This window comes from Narcine bancroftii, chromosome 2 (genome assembly GCF_036971445.1).
Source record: "Narcine bancroftii isolate sNarBan1 chromosome 2, sNarBan1.hap1, whole genome shotgun sequence".
Taxonomy (NCBI): Eukaryota; Metazoa; Chordata; class Chondrichthyes; order Torpediniformes; family Narcinidae; genus Narcine; species Narcine bancroftii.
In genome coordinates, this window is record NC_091470.1 from 20808226 (window position 1) to 20824305 (window position 16080).

The following is a 16080-nucleotide window of genomic DNA, read 5'->3' on the forward strand; positions in this document are numbered from 1 at the left end:
CAATATAGATCCTTGAGGCACACCACTGGTCACCGGCCTCCAACCTGACAATTATCCACTACCACTCTCTGGCCTCTCCCTTTCAGCCAATGTTCAATCCATTTGACTATCTTAAAATTTATTCCTAAAGACTGCACCTTCCTAACTAACCTTCCATGTGGTACCTTATCGAAGGCCTTACTGAAGTCCATATAGACAACATCCACTGCGCTACCCTCGTCCACATTCCTAGTCACCTCTTCAAAAAATTCAATCAGATTGGTCAAACATGACCTTCCTCCCACAAATCCATGTTGAGTGCTCCTGATCAGACCCTGTCTATCCAGATGTTTATAAGTACTATCTCTAAGAATTTTCTCCATCAATTTACCTACCATAGACGTCAAACTTACAGGCCGATAGTTGCCAGGCTTCCTCCTTGAACCCTTTTTAAATAACGGAACCACATGCGCAATGCGCCAATCATCCGGCACTATCCCCATATCTAATGACATTTGCAACACACTTGCAGTTTTTTTTTCTGCATGCTCTCTAGCTTAATCCCATCTTTTATTCAGTGAAACAGTATTCTAGGTGCAGCCTAATCAATATTATGAATAACTGTAATTCTTGTACTTACTGCCTCAGCTGATGAAGGGAAGCGTACCATACATCTTTACCACTCCGTCCACCTGTGTGGGCACTTGCAGGGAACTGGGTTTGTACCTCCAACTTTCTCTCTTCCACATTCCACAGGGCTTGCCATACACTGTACAACGTTAACTTCCCAAAAATATATTTTCAGAGTTAAATTCTACCTGCTATTTCTTTGCCCACTTTTCTAATTGATCAATATCTTGTTGTAACCTTAGATAACCTTTTTCACTCTCCATTTTAGTATATTAATGTTACAGTGTCAGACAGCACTAGTGATTTCTAGAAGGGGTGGGTAAAATTCTGAAAAGCCAAAGAAATATACTTCTGGAATTTTCATAACGCAGGGTGCTTGTTCCCATCATCAAACACAACACAATGGTGAAGGAAATAAATAAAGACAAAAGGCCTTTGATCTTCAGGATGTTCAACAATAATCCCCTGAAATTTCCCTGATAGGAAAAAGTAAAATGTTTAAGTGGAAAACCATCAATATCCCCAAAAAATGGGGTGGGGGTCATGTGATCCAGTGGAGCTAGGAAGACGCGAGGCCCACGGCTCCTCAGAAGAATTCAGTTAAACACTGTTTAAAATACGCAAAGTTGCCTTTAAACTATCTAAACAGCTAGAGCAAGAATAAGAAATACGGCAACTGACCAGAATTTAACCTTAACATTGGAACTCATCTCAGTTACAGGATTTCGGCAAAACAATAAGATGGCAGGCAGTGGTTAAAAACACTTAAAATCTCCTTTAAATTAGCTGAACAACAGAGCAAGAGCAAATGAAGAATCAAGTAAACAAATATAGTCACACACAAACCAGAATTTAATCTTAATCGTGAAATTCATCCCAGAAATGGGATTTCTGTAAAACACCAAAATGAGGAATTAAACAAAGAAATACAGTTACTGACCAGAATTCACCCTTGATAGTGGAATTTATCTCAGCAACAGGACATTGGCAAAATGGCGGCTCAAAATGTCAGCAGAGAGAACCGTCCCTGGAACAGGGCCAGCTCAGGAGCAACTACTGAAAGAGGAGGATTTACATGTCCTCCTTCAGGAGATTCAAAGAGGAAATGAAGCCCTCTCTAATAAATTAGAAACCAACATGGAGGACATTAACCAATCCATCTCAGAACTTAGTCATGTTCAACCAGTTGGCTGCCACAGAAGAGTGCGTTGGGATGGTAGAGGACTAACTAATAGGGATAGACTCCTCCCTTGAGACGCTAAGGAAGTAAAATGACTTTCTGCTGGGAAAAGTAGACCAGCTATAAAATTACAGCAGGTATAATGATATTCGTATCATTAACCTGAAGGAAGGCTCTGAGGGAAAAGATCCTGTAGAATTTTTTTTTAAAGGCAGGATCCCTGACATTCTGTGATGAGAACACTTTCGTGAACCAATAGTGATTGAAAGGGCCCATTGAGTCTCTGTGCCTGGCATGTCCGCAAGCCAGAGACTGAGGCATGTCCTGATAAGTCTGTTGAGGTATTAGGACTGGGATAAAATCTTATGCATCGCCGCATGGAGAGCAAGAGAGGACAAGGACCCCATCATGTATGACAATCAGCTTTCTCGACCTCATTGCAGGTCTAATGAAGTGGAGGAGGGAGTTTGACCAGGTAAAGAAGGAGTTCCAGTCTAGGAATATCCTATTTGCCTTGCTTCACCCAGCAACATTGAGGGTCATATTCCCTGATAGAAAGAAAAGATTCTTCAAGGCATCAGGGAGCAATAACACTTGAGAGTAATAGACCAAGAGGAAAATAAAATGGCAAGAGCAGGTCGATGAAAATTAGAGAGGCAATCATGGTCCTCACGAAATACTATGGATGTGTCTTAAACTGTAGTCACTTTTTACACCTACAATAGATATGCATGTTCCAATCTAAGCCAATTTAAACGAGCTTTGTTTTAAATGGAGACTGATTTTCACAATAATTGATTGAGTTGAGCATTTAAAAAAAACAATGTGATATTCAAAATTGAACAACCTTATATAATAATTTATATTATATAAACTATTATATAAGGGCCGGGTAAAATGTTTAAGAGTTAGTTAGATATGCTGTACTTAGTGAGTGAAGGATGCACATCTCAGCCTAATGGGGGAGGTAATGCCGAATGTTTGGAGGTCAGCATTGAGAGGGGGGAGGGAGGGATTTCATATTTATTTTTATTCTTAGTTTTATTTTTAAATTTGTCAACCATGTCAGTGCCTTATCTGATCTTTTGCCACTTTGTCACAGGAGACACATTTTTACTTGTATGGAGATTTTACAGGAGGTCATAACACCGGTATATACACGTAATTATTAATGAATAAGGTAGTGAAATTTGTTAGCTTTAACATAATTGGATGAATGGAACTGTTAAAAGGAAATGAATCTTTGCACTGAAAAAATGAAAACTGATTATTGCTTTTATACAAGAAACCCATCCAACTACACTGGAACATAAGAAACTAAGGAGAGAGAGGGTAGGACATAAAATATCATCATCTTTTAATTCCAAAGCCGGGGTAGCCATCCTGTTAAACAAAAACATGAAATTAACGATTGGAAAAACTATAATTGACCCATTAGGCCAATATGTATTAGTTAATTGTCAGCTTTACTCAAAGTCCTGGACATTTTAAACCCTATACACATCTAACTATGAACTTTATGAAAGATGTCTTCCTTCAGGTGTCAGGGGGAATGGCAAAATATACTTGTAGGGGGTGCCTTCAGTTTTTGCTTCAACCCGATCATGGATAAATTAATGCAAACAGTATTCAAAATAAAAGCAGCCAAAACCACATTGACTTTTATGAAAGATCTAAATTTGACAGAAGTGTGGAGGCAAACACACTTTTGAACCAGGGACTATGGCGGTGCGTAAGATTTTATCTCAGTCCTAATACCTCAACAGACTTATTCTGCACCTCCTGATTCTCACTAAGATTGACCTCTTCTTGTTATCAACACAGTTAATTCACAGAACATTAGGATCTGAACAATTCAATGCATTCGGTGCACAGGAGTCTGGAACAACAAGTATCTGACAAAAACCACAACTGGCCCATTGGACAGACCATCCTCCTGTGTAGCTCCAAGGCAAGGGTCACCTACCGTCACCACCTACAACTCCTTGAGTGCTTCCACCAATGCTGCCTCTGCATCATCCTCAACATCCACTGGAGTGACTTTGTCACCAACACTGAAGTCCACAAAGAGGTAGAGGTTACTATCATCGAGACCATGCTGTTGAAGACGCAGCTACACTGGGCAGGCCACGTTTATAGGATGGAGGATCATCACCCTGCCAAGATTGTATACCGAACTCTCTCCACTAGCCACCGTGACTCCAGAAAAGATGTACAAGGATTCTCTGAAGAAATCTCGGTGCCTGTCACATTGACCATTGCCAGTGGCATGCTCTAGCCTTCAATTGTGTGGCCTGGCAACCCACCATTCACCAGCCTGTCTCCTCCTCCGAGAATTCACACAGAGATGGCCTTGAGGACAAAAGGAGATGGAGGAAGATCCATGATACAGCACCACCAAAGCCAGAACAGAATTTTCAGCTGCAAGGGCAATGTCCCACATTGCCCTTGTCAGCCACCAGTGAGCCTGCAGCAGACGTAGCAAGCCCCCATCCTAAATCTTCATTTTTGAAGCCAAGCCATGATGGAAAATCTGAATACCCATCAAGATCCTTGTGGGATCATTCGCCTCTATTTTGATGCCAGAAGAATCCAATAACTCATACAGAGATTCATATAGATGGCATCTGAATCCTACCCTAATCCAAAAGCCAGCATTTTGCAAATTTATTAGAGTCCAGATAAAGTTCTGTGAGATAAACTGTCCCTCTGTTCCCAATAGTTTTATCCTATGGGACACATTAAAAACCTACCTTAAGGGACAGATAATCTCATATACAAAAGGTATTAAGAAGAAATACATGGCAGACAGAGAAGAACTGGAAACAGAAATTCTGCAATTGGAAAAGGATTTTTAACAGTCCAGCTCCAAAGAAACATAGTGCTTTTAAACAAAGAAAAACTCAAGTTCAATACACTGCACACTTGTAAAATTGGAAAAAGAACTAAACAAAGATAGTTCTTTGGGAGAAAAAGCCTTGTCCTGGCAATTGGGAAGAGGAGAGTTTGAGAACAATAAATTCAGTATTATCCACTATTCAAAGTCTAAGCCTGAATCGAGTGTTGCTGTGGCTCTGGATGCTGAGAAAGCCAAGTTCAGATTTGGGCAACTGTTCATTAATTGGGTTAAAACTCTTCATTACAGATCCAAAGCTAGGGTCGCCACTAATGGACAGATCTCAGCAGCATTCCCTTTGAGCAGATCGAGCTGACATGGTTGCCCCTCGTCTCCAGGACTTTTTGTCTCGGCTATTGAGCCCTCGGCTATTGAGCCCTCGGCTATTGAGCCCTCGGCTATTGAGCCCTCGGCTATTGAGCCCTCGGCTATTGAGCCCTCGGCTATTGAGCCCTCGGCTATTGAGCCCTCGGCTATTGAGCCCTCGGCTATTGAGCCCTCGGCTATTGAGCCCTCGGCTATTGAGCCCTCGGCTATTGAGCCCTCGGCTATTGAGCCCTCGGCTATTGAGCCCTCGGCTATTGAGCCCTCGGCTATTGAGCCCTCGGCTATTGAGCCCTCGGCTATTGAGCCCTCGGCTATTGAGCCCTCGGCTATTGAGCCCTCGGCTATTGAGCCCTCGGCTATTGAGCCCTCGGCTATTGAGCCCTCGGCTATTGAGCCCTCGGCTATTGAGCCCTCGGCTATTGAGCCCTCGGCTATTGAGCCCTCGGCTATTGAGCCCTCGGCTATTGAGCCCTCGGCTATTGAGCCCTCGGCTATTGAGCCCTCGGCTATTGAGCCCTCGGCTATTGAGCCCTCGGCTATTGAGCCCTCGGCTATTGAGCCCTCGGCTATTGAGCCCTCGGCTATTGAGCCCTCGGCTATTGAGCCCTCGGCTATTGAGCCCTCGGCTATTGAGCCCTCGGCTATTGAGCCCTCGGCTATTGAGCCCTCGGCTATTGAGCCCTCGGCTATTGAGCCCTCGGCTATTGAGCCCTCGGCTATTGAGCCCTCGGCTATTGAGCCCTCGGCTATTGAGCCCTCGGCTATTGAGCCCTCGGCTATTGAGCCCTCGGCTATTGAGCCCTCGGCTATTGAGCCCTCGGCTATTGAGCCCTCGGCAGGGGCAATTAGACAAGACCCAGAAATGAAGAGTTTTATGGTGTGTCAGACAAAACAAAATTAATTTTATGGCAGACGAGGTAATCCTGTATTTAACTGATCCGATTAATTCCCTAAGTAAACTACAAATTCTATTAAAAGCTTACAGTGAAGTTTCAGGAAACAAGGTAAACTGGGGAAAAAGTGAAATCATCCACTAACAAATTTTGATCACACTGAGTATCAGCGAACATCGATTCAAATGACCCTCGGGTGGCATCAAATACCTTGGAATAATGGTGGATGATGATCTTCAGATTTTATATAAACTCAGTTACCTCCTGCTACTTAGTAAAATGAAGAAGACGATGAATTTGCCATCTGTGTAAAGATGAATATATTGCCAAGGTTGCAGTATATTTTCCAGTCCTTGCCCATTCCACTACCTCAAACCTTTTGTAAAACCTTTAGCAAGGATGCTGGAACTGTAAGGTTAGGTACCCCATTTTAAAACACTTGATTAAAATATGTGGTGAGACCCGTGGAGACTCTGGACTAAAGAGGATCGTCACTGAAGACACCATTAAGATAAAATGAACTTATACCCATGACTTTGAACAATAACATTTTGGAAACCTGATATCTTAAGGGGATACAAGGTCTGGAAGATTATTATGAAAAAGGACATTACATGTCATTTCAACAGCTGAAGGAAATATGCGACTTGTTCAATAAGAACAATCTTTCCTTCGGGTCAATTTTGGCCCCAAAATTACTCTACCAGGACTCATTGAAAGTGAGAAATTACTCCATGAAGGAAAATTTATATATTTATTTCCAGAATGTATTTTTTTTTATTGATGAGTGAGGTTTGCATAAATCTAGGGTGAGATGGGAGTTAGACTTGGACACAACAATTGATGAACAACTCTGGTCAGATCTGTGTCAGGGAAGTTTCTTGGCTACTATCAATACTAGGTATAGATTGGTCCATTATAATTTTCTCCATCAACTGTACCTCACCCCTCAGAAATTAAACCAATATAAACCTGAATTATCAGAGAAGTGTTTTAGGCGTAGTATAGAGGTTGGTTCCTTTATACATTCTATCTAGCTTTGCATGAAGGTGAGGCCCTTCTGGTATGACCTCTGTGACACCCTAACCAAGGTCACTGGAGTCACCTTCCCAATAGACCCTGAACTTTGTCTTCTGGGGAACTTTACCATGGTTGGTAGATCACTAATTCTCAAATTAAATTCACAGAATTGCCTTATGTGTGATCAGGAAATGCGTAGCAGTAACATGGACATCTGGCTCCCATCTACTCATGGATAGGTGGTCTTCAGAGATGAATAGATGCATCCTACTTGAAAAGGTCAAATACAATCTCAGGAAAGGATATAACACCTTCCTAAAAATGTGGCAGCCTTATTTAGAGCATATAGGTACCTCACTGGTGTCACTATAGTCACCATCGCCAGTAGACCTCTCCACATGTTTTACTGTACAATGGGATGCTTTTCTGTGTTGGTTTTTCTTTGTTTTTTCTCTGCTTAATAGGACCTGGGAGGAGGTGGAGGGAGGGGTTCTTGATGTTTTGTATTTGTTGATTGTTAAATATATTTAAAATGATAAATCAAATATACAATATTACCAAATAAACTTTAAAAACACATTTCTTCCTAATTTAATCTTTACTGGCTATGTATGCTAGGTGAGTTTCAGTAGTTATTTTCAAATTTGCTTGTCAACCCCATTTAACATTTTAATTTCATTAAAATTATCTTCACTATCTCTCTTCTACACCATAGTGTTTGAACATATTTAATTTGATCTCCCAGTTCCTTCAGATCTGTATCCTCAACATGACCTGCTTATCCATGTTCAGAAGGAACTGACATTTAAACCAAGTTGTTTCTCTTTTTTAGGAAACCAATGAACAATTAGTGAAAGAAAAGGTGTTGGACAGCAGGCAGCAGAAGGAAAAGATCAATGAGCTTCAAACAAAAGTTGAGAACTTGGAGAAAGCATTGGGACACATGGCAGCTGAGTTTGAGACAGCAAAACAGAAAATGAAGCAAGAAGCCGAATTTAAAATGGCAACTAGTCAGGTCGAGATCTCAAGATTAGGGGCAGTGATCGAAATGAAAGATAAAGAGATGAACAGGGTAAAGAAACTTGCAAAAAATATCCTGGACCAGCGCACAGATGTGGAAATGTTTTTTCTGCAATCCCTCGAAGAAGTGAGGCAACAGGTTGCCTATAGCCGGGCTCAATATAAACAAGCAGCTCAAAACGCCTTTCAGAGAAAAATGTTAAAGGCATATACTGGCAAGGAGGATTATCCCAAAATCAGGACCTTTACTAAAAGTGAGCATAGTACAAACTGCGTGTACCAAGATATGGAAGAAGCAGATAAGGGGTAAGCCAAAATTCATAAACAGGCTGGTGCATGTACAACAATGAACACAAGCTCAAATTTCCTCATCTGAGCCTCTGTGCTGTTTCCAAACTATAAGGCTGCCATGCTGTATAAACATGGAGATGCAATCCTAGCCGGGAATTCCAGAGTTCAGTATTAATATGCAAACTGCCTAATAAATACAAGATATCATTTCAACTTTGGAATGCAATACACAGAAGCGCTGGAGAAACACAGAGGGTCAAGACATTTGACAAAGGGCTCAGGCCCGAAACATTGGTCATTCTTTACTTCTGATAGATGCTGTGTGACCTCCTGAGTTTCTCCAGCACTTTTGGGTATTGCACTACAATGGCGGTGTAAGCAGACTTTCCCGTTGAACTTCAACTTCAGATAACCAGTTTTTGTTTGTTTCTGAACTGACTAGTACATGGATCGATGCAACTTATTTTCCTCTCGCTACAGACACTGTCTGATCATTCGGATAGTTGCAGGATACTCTTTTAGTTAAGACTTCCTGCAATGACTGGTCTGAAGTTCTATCATTTTTTTCCTTTCTCATTGCTGTAACACATCTCCCCCAAATAAACCTCTAGATAACAGTGATAAGGAATATTCACCACCCTTTGTTAGGCAGCAACAGGATTTATGGCTCCTGGACAGTGGGTTCTATAACAGGTTTATTTTCTCTCGACCTCTGCAAAGTTGCACACGTACTTTCACATTTTTCTAGTCCCGATGAAAGACCATCAACCTAAAATATTAGCCGTTTCTCCCTCCATAGATGTTGCAGAATCTTCAGAACTTTCTACTTTCACTTCAATTTTCACCTTTTCATGCTAAATAATACTTCTTACTTTTAAGCATTCAGGTTGGGAAAGTGAGCATCTCCGACTTGACCTGGGAGCAGAAGGAGAAGGTTTTGCGTCTTTTGTTTGCAAAGATGAATGGATTGAAAACCAATAGGTACATTGATCCCTTCCCATAACCTTCAGTGCTTTGAGACAGAATCCTGTTGGATGGTGTCCTCCAGTTTTACGTACAGTTCATTTCAAAAATTATCCTCGATTTCCCCACCCCCATCTTGAAACTACTTCACTACTGATTTTTTTGTTTTTCTTGGGTTGAATCATATTCCTGAAACAAAGACTACTCCAGGTATTTAGACATGCTGATAATTCACAATGATCATGAAAAACACTACGGAAAATTAAAAACAAAAGGTGCTGCACTCGGCAGGTCTGTGGAGAAAAGCAGTTAATAGTTTGTCTCAACCCTTTGTCATATGAGAAAGGAGTTAAACCCTCTTGGTTTCTTGTTTCCCCCTAGTTGTGAAGGCTTTTTGACCTGAAGCGTTTCTCTTTCCAACAATGCTACCTGACCTGCTGAGTATACTTTTTTATATCTATATCTATATAGATATAGTTTTTGTTTCAGGAATATGATTCAACCTAAGAAAAACAAAAAATTAGTAGTGAAGTAGCTTCAAGATGGAGGTGGGGAAATCGAGGATAATTTTATATATAGATATCTAGATATAGATAGATATATTTATATATAGATATATATAAATATATATATCTATATATCTATATAGATATATATCTATATATATATCTATATATATATATCTATATATATATCTATATATATATCTATCTATATATCTATATATATATCTATCTATATATCTATATATATATATATCTATATATATATCTATATATATATATATCTATATATATATATATATCTATATATATATATGTGTGTGTCTGTGTGTGTGTGTATATTTATATATATATATATTTTAAAAAATATATATATATATAAATGATAATTACTTGGGCTCTAAATTCTCACTTTACTCTGGTGCTACATTCAAATCATTATACAATGCAGCTACTCAATTTAAAAAAAAAGACTGATCTGAATGATCAGGAATGGACTCCATGTTTATATCATAAAGTTAGAGTTTACAGCACAAGTTCTTTGGCTAACTCATCCATTCCAAACAAGTTGCCTTCTCAGCTTGTCCCATTTCCCTGCATTTAGCCCATATTCCTTTGAACCTTTCTTCTCTCCACGTACCTATCCAAATGCCTTTACTCCTGTACTCAATACTTTGATTTATGAAGGCCAATATGCCAAAAAGCTTTCTTTACGGTGCCATCTACCCATGATGCCACTTTCAAGTAATTATGTATCTGTATTCCCAGATCCATCTGTTATTCTGCACTCAATAATTCCCTGTTTACTGTGCAAGAACTACCCTGGTTTGTTCTCCCAAAGTGCAACCCCTCACACTTACCTACATTAAATTCTACCTGCCATTTTACAGCCCATTTTTCCAGCTGGTCCAGATCTGCGGCAAACTTTGTAAGCCTTCCTGGCTGCCCACTACATCCCCACCTGCAAACTTGCTGATCCAATTTACCGATTATCCAGTCAGAGTCAATCCTCTACTATCACTCTCTGCTTTCTCCCACAAGGCCCATGTCTAATCCAAATGACCTTATCCTGAATACTTAGTGACTTCTTGACCTACCTCCCACACAGGACCTTGTCAAAGGTCTTACTAAAGTCTACATAGAAAACATCCATTGCACTTCCTTCACTGATTTTCCTCCCTGAAGAGCTCCACTAGATTGGTTAAACATGACCTACCATGCATAAACCCATGTCATGTATCCCTAACCAGTCCCTGTCTATCTGTGTACTTGTATATCTTGACTCTCAGACTGAGGTCAGGTGCACCAGCCTATTAATTTCCTGGATTATTCTTGGAGTCTTTCGTAAACAATAGAGCAAAATAGGGAGGGGAAGAAAGCAAGCTGTTCTAGAATGAATGTTCCTTTGGTATTAGACTAGACAGTCATTTAAACTATCTTGACTATTTCTAATGGTGATAGGATCCAATGTCGTGAGAGTCACTTTGTTTTTACAGCAACCCCTCCTCCCCCAAATTACTTTATTGTTTTAGTCCTGTTTTGATGGGGTTCTTGCTTGTTCAGTAGAATGGTTAGTGTAGCATTTAGCAGAATGCTATTACACTGCCTGTCCCGCATCGGACTTGTCAGCCACAAACGAGCCTGCAGCTGACGTGGACTTTTTACCCCCTCCATAAATCTTCGTCCGCGAAGCCAAGCCAAAGAAGATTACAGTGCCAGTGTTGCAGGTTCAAATCTGGTGCTGCCTGCAAGTTCCTGTGTCCACATTGGTTTCCTCTGATTTCCTCCCACATTCCAAAGATGTATGGGGTTAGAAGATTCACTGGTCACATGGGTGTTTTTGGGTGGTGTGGGCTAGTGGACTGGAAGGGCCAATCTCTAAAGTAACATTTAATGTTCTACATATAACACTCATTTTGTATCTCTTTGCTATGTCTATCTGCATAGGAAACAGTATCATAAAAGTCTGGTCTCTTCAGCTTCACCTGAGAGTGTATTAACAATAAAAGAGGGAGAACAGGCAAGGTAAGTGTCAGACCATGAATGTTTAAAGTTCAAATCTATTGTCAGTAGCATAGAACATTACAGCACAGAAAACAAGCCTTTCTCGTCTGTGCTGAAATATTCTGCCTCGTCCCTCTGATCTGCACCCAGTCCATATCTCTCCATACCCCCGCCCTTAGGATTCAATATTCCTTTGTCATGTAATAGTACAGAGCATGTAATATTACACAATTACCTTCTGCCTGATGAAAGGTATAGTCGTCATTAGTGTTGCCTGGTGCCCCTTACAGTACGAGAGAAAGAAGCAAAAGAGTCCCTGAGTGACCATGGATTTACCTCCAGTGCTCCCGAAGCTTCTGTAGCCGCACGGACTGTTTGATCCATCAGCACCCTGAGCTCCAGATCCAAACCTCCAATGTGATCAGGAAGCCTTGTGTCCCAGGCCCCTTGGGAGTCTTGCCCTCAGCACCCTCTTGAATTCGGACCCTGATTCACACGAGCCAGTCTTGTGCAGCCCGCAGTCAGGTGGGTCCCTCAGCCACTGAGGGACCTTGCTGGTCTGCTGTCTTGGTCACCATCCTGCACTGTCATCTCCTCTGCCTCTCCTTCTCAATGGGGAGTGCTGTGTGCTGGTCTGCTACTCCCTGGGGTCTGCAACTCCTCATGGCCACTGCAACACACAGGCTCTGCCATCTTGGGCACAGACACCTGGGTACAGGATTTCAGTTTTAAAATACTGTTGGCTCCTTTTACAGGCCATTTAATGCCTGAATGGAGTCACCGGCATGAGGACTGGGCAGTTGAGCCCTTTGGAGGAGCGCTGTGCCTCCACTCTTCACCGTCCCAGTTCCACATCAGTGGCAGAGTTGCTGTTACAGCAGTGCCACCATTGCTATTGAGGGAGTGCAGGGTAGATTCACCAGGTTAGTTCCTGGGATGGCGGGATTGACATATGCAAAAGGTTGAATAAACTGGGGTTGTATAAGTTGGAATTTAGAAGGACGAAGGGAGATATGATTGAGGTATACAAGATTATTAAGGGATTGGACACGATAGAAACTGATTATATGTTGGGGAAGACTAGCACTAGAGGCCATAGTTAAGATGAGAATGAGGGGAAAGATGATAAAATAGAAGATTTTAGGTGGTGCCGGTAGAGGACCCATGATTCGGAGCCGAACAGGAGTGTGGGTATGACAACGGCTCTGTATACGCTTATCTTTGTGAGGTTTTTCAGTTGGTTGTTTTTCCAGACTCTTTTGTGTAGTCTTCCAAAGGCGCTATTTGCCTTGGCGAGTCTGTTGTCTATCTCATTGTCGATCCTTGCATCTGATGAAATGGTGCAGCCGAGATAGGTAAACTGGTTGACCGTTTTGAGTTTTGTGTGCCCGAAGGAGATGTGGGGGGGCTGGTAGTCATGGTGGGGAGCTGGCTGATGGAGGACCTCAGTTTTCTTCAGGCTGACTTCCAGGCCAAACATTTTGGCAGTTTCCGCAAAGCAGGACGTCAAGCGCTGAAGAGCTGGCTCTGAATGGGCAACTAAAGCGGCATCGTCTGCAAAGAGTAGTTCACGGACAAGTTTCTCTTGTGTCTTGGTGTGAGCTTGCAGGCGCCTCAGATTGAAGAGACTGCCATCTGTGCGGTACCGGATGTAAACAGCATCTTCGTTGTTGGGGTCTTTCATGGCTTGGTTCAGCATCATGCTGAAGAAGATTGAAAAGAGGGTTGGTGCAAGAACACAGCCTTGCTTCACGCCATTGTTAACGGAGAAGGGTTCAGAGAGCTCATTGCTGTATCTGACCCGACCTTGTTGGTTTTCGTGCAGTTGGATAATCATGTTGAGGAACTTTGGGGGACATCCGATGCGCTCTAGTATTTGCCAAAGCCCTTTCCTGCTCACGGTGTCGAAGGCTTTGGTGAGGTCAACAAAGGTGATGTAGAGTCCTTTGTTTTGTTCTCTGCACTTTTCTTGGAGTTGTCTGAGGGCAAAGACCATGTCAGTAGTTCCTCTGTTTGCACCAAAGCCGCACTGTGATTATGGGAGAATATTCTCGGCGACACTAGGTATTATTCTATTTAGTAGAATCCTAGCGAAGATTTTGCCTGCAATGGAGAGCAACGTGATTCCCCTGTAGTTTGAGCAGTCTGATTTCTCGCCTTTGTTATATATGTATACATACATACATATACACACACACACACATATATATATACACACACACACACATATATATATATATGTACACACACACACATATATATATGTACACACACACACATATATATATGTACACACACACATATATATGTACACACACACATATATATGTACACACACACATATATATGTACACACACACATATATGTACACACACACACATATATGTACACACACACACACACACACACACACACACACACACACACATATATATATATTGAACTCCAGCTTCCATTTCTCTGTGTATATCTAAGTGGTGTATCATCTTGTATTCTTTGAAAAAAACCAGACACCTCGACCCAAATAACAGACTTCTACTACGACTTGGTCTTCTATGGGCCAGCTAATTTCATATCCAAACTCCAAATTCTGAATGTAAAGAAATAAAAATAATAAAAAAACTGAAGTACTGCTTTATCTATATGCAACAGAATTGTGAGGAAATTTTCTTTATGGAATCCTGTTCCAGTGGGATATTGGGTCCTTAGTTATTGAAAATCTACAATATGGAGACAAATTTGAACTCTTGGAAAGAGGAACAGAGAGATAAATAAGAGTTGTGATAGAATCAGTGATGATCTTATTCAATGGCAAAGAATCAAAATATTATAATGCCCAATCCAAATCTATTTATATGCTTGAATGTAAAACTGTGTTTGCATCTCAAGCAAGCAGAAAAATGAGCGCAGCATTGATCAAATACGGTATTCACATGAGTAATGATTCGTGGCAGAGTAGTAATTAATTAAATTTAAACATACAGCATGGCAACAGGCCATTTTGGCGCAAGTCCATGCCACCCAATTTACACCCCATTAACCTACAGCCTCGATAAGTTTCAAATGATGGGAGGAAACTGGAGACCTTGGGGAAAACCCATGCAGACACAGGGAGAACATACAAACTCCTTACAGACAACGCGGGACTCAAACCCCTATCTGGTCCCGATCGCTGGCACTGTAAAGACATTGTGCCAACTGTGCCACCAGTTGGACAGAACTTTAAAATTTGGATAAATAAATGTGACTACACCAGTGGATCATCTTTGCTACATTGTAATTATGTATTTGGTCTCACATTTCAAGAAGTTGACTGATATTATTTCCTTTGCAGCGGACAAGATGAAAACCTCAATCCCACTTTTATCACCCAGACTCCTATTGATTCTGTTTCAAGCAATGTCAGCACCATACCAGATCTCCAGCTGCCTAAAGAAGTTACATTGCCAGAAATTGTACTCTCATAGATTGTATCATGGCCTGCTCTCCTTAAATTAGAGTGCAGTTAAAAGTGTGCAAAAGAATTTTAAAACAAAAATCTTGGAGCTGTAAACATTAAATAGCTTTGCTCAAAGTGTGCCAGAATTGAATGTTGGACAATGGGACACCTTCTAATTTTATCAACAGTGAAAACACAATGCAGGAGAAACTTAGCAGGTCACACAGCATACTTTATATAGCAAAGATAAAGATTGATAATCAATGCTTCAGACCCGAGTCTTCACCTTGATGAAGAAGGTACGAGCAGAATGTAGACAGGCACCTGAATAAAATAATAGGGTGGGAGGGGCACAGGCAAGAGATGGATAAGGGAGGGAAGGCACAAGAAAAAACGAGGAGGGAGAATAACTATTTGAATGGAGAGGGAAGAGGGTGGAGAGCTGGAGGAAAGGTGACAGGGGTAGGGAAGAGAGGGAGAATGGGGAGTGGTCTAGCAGAAACCGGAGAAGTCTTTGTTAAAGCCATCTGATAATTTGGTCCTCCAAATACATATGGCCCTGGTTTTGCTAATTTTCTCACCCCATTTATCCCAGTTTGCAACTGCATTGCCCCAAGGTTTAGCCTCCTAGATGATTGATCTTCAATGTGAAAGTTAGTGGGTTTGTGTAGGGTGGATAAATGCATTGAGTTTTTTTTTAAGTTGAAAAATTCAGCTGTAACAATCAAGAGTCATGGAGTTACACAGCATGGAAAGAGGCCCTTTGACTCAGCTTGTCGATGCCAACCATGAGCTAGTTTGATTTGCCTGTGTTTGGCCCACATGCCTCTTAACATTCTGTTCAAACCTCTTTTCAAGAAAATACGCAGGAGAGGAAGACAAATTTGGCAGGGGTTTGGGGCAAGGGAGAGAGGTTGTTGACAGAAAACCAACA

At 41.3% G+C, this 16080-nt stretch overlaps 1 protein-coding gene across 6 annotated transcripts in view; it reads left to right on the top strand.

Moving 5' to 3' along the window:
• Positions 1 to 15281, top strand: part of LOC138753260 (basal body-orientation factor 1-like) — a 33821-nt gene extending 18540 nt beyond the window's left edge. For 5 of the 6 annotated variants that reach the window (XM_069916055.1, XM_069916059.1, XM_069916057.1 and 2 more), the window contains 4 exons: positions 7758 to 8251; positions 9116 to 9217; positions 11650 to 11727; positions 15042 to 15281. In XM_069916055.1, the coding sequence (XP_069772156.1) occupies positions 7758 to 8251; positions 9116 to 9217; positions 11650 to 11727; positions 15042 to 15174 (807 nt within the window). In that variant the 3' untranslated portion in view covers positions 15175 to 15281. The remainder of the gene's footprint in view (positions 1 to 7757; positions 8252 to 9115; positions 9218 to 11649; positions 11728 to 15041) is intronic. The other variant, XM_069916056.1, reaches the window with a different exon arrangement.
• Positions 15282 to 16080: the final 799 nt, after the last annotated feature.